The 5330-nt window shown below is 35.3% G+C and overlaps 1 protein-coding gene across 1 annotated transcript; it reads left to right on the top strand.

Moving 5' to 3' along the window:
- The first annotated feature begins 3020 nt into the window (after positions 1-3020).
- LOC103741010 (olfactory receptor 4F3/4F16/4F29-like) lies at positions 3021-3959 on the top strand. Its single transcript, XM_008841702.1, has one exon. It carries the CDS (start codon positions 3021-3023, stop codon positions 3957-3959), a length of 939 nt encoding a protein of 312 aa, XP_008839924.1.
- Positions 3960-5330: the final 1371 nt, after the last annotated feature.

Here is a 5330-nt window from a genome sequence, read left to right on the forward strand (position 1 = left end):
TAACTACATCTATACCTTGGAAAAGTTGCTAATTTCTTTCACCATGAAACTCTTCATCTATAAATGAAAATAATACACTATTCATCATATATATCTACCAAAAAGACAGTGGTAAGGATTGGACATGTGAAAGTAGCGTATAAATATGATGTACCCTACAAATGTATCATTTTCCAACTCTAAAAGTCCATTAATAACTATTTTAGAAACAAAGTAGCAGAAATCTGTTCATTTTTTGGCTGTAAGATGTTTATGTGAGATTACTATTATTTATAAGTTTGGAAGATAGAAATGGTATAAGTTTGCTTTTGGACCTCTTCCTTTCTCTCTGTTTTTAGATGTTACTTGCTATCCTCTAAGACTTCATGAGATGAAGCCGTGGACAAGCCTTGAGGTGAGGTTTTCTTTACAGACAGACATTTATGGTTAGATTATCAGACACTTGTCTTTTAGGAGTGTTTGGAGAATATGTTAATACTATGCTTGAATTTGGAAACTTCCATTGTACATGCTATGGAAAAACAGAAACTGTAAGATTATTGGATGAAAGACAAGGCTTTGTGCCAGAGAAATGTTATTAATTATATAATTAAGGAATTTCACTGTGAATATTAATAAACATGACATGCACTAGAAATATCCTTTATATTCCACAAACTTACACTATGTCTGGGAGAAGAGAATTTATTAAGGTGAAATGAGTATAGAATCATGGTTAGTAACAGAGGACTTGGTCTAAATAAGGGCATAGTTATATGGTCAGAAGACCCTCCTCTCTTGCCACTTTACTAAATTCTTACTTGTTTTCCAAAGCTTACAAGAAATCTTTTCACCTTTATATGATTCATATGACTTGACAAAACTCCCATTAGGTTTCTTTCATGTTGTTACTAGTGATTCTATGAAATGCATTGACGATGAAAATCTTCATGGAGGAAATAGAATTTGGGTTTTCCTTTAAAGGATGAGTATTGATTGGAAATTTTCTATGTCATGCTATTCAATACAAAACAACCATGTGAGGATACAGCACAGTTGATGTATAAGCAGATCAGCTGAGCAGGTAGATTTTTTAAAATTTTAATTAATAACTCTATGAAAGTATCAGTTACTTTTTGGGCTAAGAAGAACTAGAATTTGGCTTATTTCATTCCCTTTTTTACTTATCTAGTGCATTGAATCCAAACCCATATATGGACTATAAAACTTAGGTTTCTGTTCATAATTATAGATAGCCTTCAATTTATTGTAGTTTGACTTAAGATTTTTAACTTTGTGATGGTGTGAAAGTGACACACATTAAGTAGGAGATGCGCTCTGAAGTTTGATTTTTTTTTATTATTCTAGTGATATGTGGCATATATTGTCTTCTGATGCTGGGCATTAGCAATAAATCATAGCTCCCATTTAGCCATACAATCACAAGGATAAATACAATCCTTAACACTGCACTATGTTGCTAAGCTAAGATGTTCTTTAGGTTAGGTATAATAAACAGAGATTCATGTAGTAGCCTGGGCAGAGGGCCAGAGAACCTTTCAACAGATCCCAGATACCTCAAGAGTTGAAAGGAAGAGATAAGAGGAATAAAACAGGAAACACTAAGGGCGATGAAGGGAAAAGAGAAGGGCAATGGAAATAAGCCAGCAATGATACTGGTGTGCAGTTCTTCATCCCAGTGAAAAAGGTTTACAGCTCCAACAGCTGTAACCAAGTTGTGCAAACTTAAGAGAATGAAGAATCTAACCAACAACAGAAATCCCCCAGGAATATTTTTTTTCTCTCTTCTGTTTCAGTTTCCCAGAGTCAAATAGCCTGAAATTATTAAAAGAAAAATCCCTTGAATATTTCTGGCTACTGATTGTGCCATCATGAGTGGCATTATGGGCTCTCATGCCATTGTGCTCGCTTTCATGTGCAATGTAAACCTTTCTTTGATCAGTAAACCCTTAATGAAAGTGCTGCTCGCCTAGCAGCCACATAGATGTCCCAGATGTTAAAGCACTGTCATGTTGCCTTCCTACTTGTGCTAAAGTATTATTTATTTTACTGATTAGGGGCCCAAAGCACATGAGCAGTGATGCTGTCAATTTTGTTACAGTACGTTGTTATACCTTTATTTTACTATTACTCATTGCTTCTTACTTGGCCCATTTTATAGATTACTTTTTGATCTAGGTATGTGTGTATATAAAAAATGTACATGACATTTTCTAGTGCCCATAGTCTTTTTTCAATTTCAATTTCATGATTGCTTGGAAGCGGTTATCTCCTGAATTTAAGAGGAACTACTGTATGTCAAATTGTCTTCATTAATCTTTTAACTTCACAATGAGAGACTTCTATTCCCTTCCTCCATCTGTGATATGGGCCACACCCTGGCTGCTTTAAAATTCTGAATGTCCATGCAAATATCCTGCATCATCAATACCTGTTCTCCCCTTGACTTAATATTATCACATCTTTCATCAATGTTTATACCAAGTTCTCTTATGCTAATTCTTATCCTGTGGGTTGTGTGTGATTTGTTGAGTATTGGGGGTGGTAGCATGAAAAATAATTCCAGGGGACATATTAATGTACCTGAGAAGACCTGAGGTTAAGAGGACAGAAACAGTAATGGCTGAATAGTTGCTCTGTTAACAATTTAAAAGCAGAACTGGAGTTCTGGAAAATGAGGTTGTGTTCTTATTTCATTTTATCTGCGTGTTCCACCCTTCCTGACCCTCCGATCCTATAATAGATTCCTGCCATGTTTTTTTTTTTCTGTGTGTGTCTGTTTATATGTCCATTCTCTTAATTATACACATAGAATGATTTCTAGAGACCCTGGTGATGAGATTGCAGGTAGAAGTGGTTCAGGTGTCTCATATAAAATATATAGTGATTATTGGACCCAACAAGGCATTGGAGAAATATTTGTGAAAAATAAGTCACTATAATCTAGAGTATTAATGTTACTCTATATAAATTTCCTCTTAATTTTCTTTAACATTAGAGGCACTCTAGCTGGGAAATCAATGGATGGAGCAAATCACTCAGTTGTGTCCGAGTTTGTGTTCGTTGGACTCACCAACTCTTGGACAATTCAACTTCTCCTCCTGGTGATCTCCTCCATGTTTTATGTGGCAAGCATGATGGGGAACTTCCTTATTGTGTTCACAGTGGCTTCTGACCCTCACTTACACTCTCCCATGTACTTTCTGTTGGCCAATCTCTCCTTCATTGACCTTGGTGTTTCTTCTGTCATTTCACCCAAGATGATTTATGATCTTTTCAGAAGTCGCAAAGTCATCTCTCTTAGAGGTTGCATTGTTCAGATCTTCTTCATCCATGTCATTGGTGCTGTGGAGATGGTTCTTCTCATAGCCATGGCCTTTGACAGATATATTGCTATATGCAAGCCTCTTCATTACTTTACTATTATGAATCAAAAAATGTGTTATTTGCTTCTGATTTCTGCCTGGGTAATTGGTCTGACCCACTCAGCAGTTCAGTTGGTTTTTGCTGTAAAATTGCCATTTTGTGGTCCTAATGTATTGGACAGCTTTTACTGTGATCTTCCTAGGTTCATCAAACTTGCCTGCATAGACACCTATAGTCTGGAGTTCATGGTTACAATCAACAGTGGATTTATTTCTCTAGGCTCATTCTTCATATTGGTCATCTCTTACATTTTTATTGTCATCACAGTATGCAAACATTCTTCAAGTGGTTCATCTAAGGCCCTTTCTACATTGTCAACTCATATCATGGTGGTGATTCTATTTTTTGGTCCTTGTATTTTTGTTTATACATGGCCATATCCAGCATCACACCTAGACAAAGTGCTTGCCTTTTTTGACGCAGTTTTCACTCCATTTCTAAATCCAGTTATTTATACATTCAGGAACAAAGAAATGAAGACAGCAATGAGAAGGACATGTAACCAACTTATTATATATAGAAGAATTTCCTAAGTAACAAAATACTAGAATGTTACTAAAATTACTGACCTGGAATAACATTTAATTTCTATGATTTTTTTTAATCAGAAGTTTCTGCCTGATTTTCTATACAGGAGTCCCAAATTAAAATAACACTGATCTTTTAAAAAGTTGACTGAGGAAGTTTGTTGTTGCTGATGTTTGTTTGGAAGAAGCATGTAGCAGTGTGAAAATAGTGTATCAAGAAGTCTAAATGCCTGTGAGGAAAAATTCATTTGGTGAATTTCCATGGTCTAGATTCCAAAACTGAGTATCTTCAGAAAGACTTGTTTTGGCTTTTACTGTAAAACAACTGTGTGGAGATTTAAAACTAACAAAAAGAAATCACCCATAAAATCACAATGTAGAAGGAACTATTAAAATATATTGATATATTTATTTACAATATTTTTGTGCCTAACCATAAGTACATACTAATAAAATTAAAATTTTTGTCTCTAAAATAGTTCTTGATTTTTTTCAAAAATTTATTATCTATTATTATTGTGTATGTATTTTTGCATATGATGTGTTGTGTGTGTAGGGGGGTGGACACCCATATCACAGTGTGCATATGGATTTCAGAGGACAACTGCTGAGTTGGTTCTCTCCTTCCACCATTTTTAGATTCCAAGGATCAAGTTCTGGTTGTTAGTCTTGTGAAGCTAGAGCTTTACCAGCTGAGCCATCCAGCCAGCCTTTGCAGTTTTTTTTTTTTTTTTTTTTTTTTTTGGACTAACATTTTATCCTGATGCAGATCACTCTGGCTTCTTCCATGCTGAACAGAGATGAAGGGTGAGGTAATTGGAGTACTCCTTCCAAACACTGGAAATGGAGCTATATTATTAGGTGATTTTCCCACCTGGGCTTGGTCTTTTGATCCAGTATTTCCTCATTGTGCCCCCATTCCTCCATTTTATAATGGGAACACATATTCTGTACTGTTTTACAAGGGAAGTATCTGTTTTTTAAATATATTGTTTAGTTCTTTGGGAATTTCAAACAATATATTTTGATTATATTTACTCTCCTTTTCCAAGTTCTCCCAGGTCCTACTCCCCATTTATATCAAACAGACATTGTGTCCTCTTTTAAAAAAAAATAGTTTAAAAGACATTGATTACAATTTGTGCTGCTCATATACTCTTGGGTGTGTGGGCTCCAACTGAAAAGTGGTTGACATAGCACGTGCCAGTCTCTTAAAGAAGACTGTATATCTCCCTCCCAGCATCTGCCAGTTATTAATAACTCTTCAGTTACAGTTAAGGAAGTGCCTTGGGTCTCAGAACAGAGTTGGACTTTGGGTTTTTGAACAGTGTTGAAACTGTTAAAATTTATGGGGACTTTTAAATATGGAATATATAT

The sequence above is a fragment of the Nannospalax galili genome, unplaced genomic scaffold, assembly GCF_000622305.1.
Source record: "Nannospalax galili isolate Female #2095 unplaced genomic scaffold, S.galili_v1.0 scaffold481, whole genome shotgun sequence".
NCBI lineage: Eukaryota > Metazoa > Chordata > Mammalia > Rodentia > Spalacidae > Nannospalax > Nannospalax galili.

What these genes read in the sequence shown, in the direction of transcription:
- LOC103741010 (XM_008841702.1), top strand. Translation starts at nt 3,021, where the DNA reads ATGGATGGAGCAAATCACTCAGTTGTGTCCGAGTTTGTGTTCGTTGGA.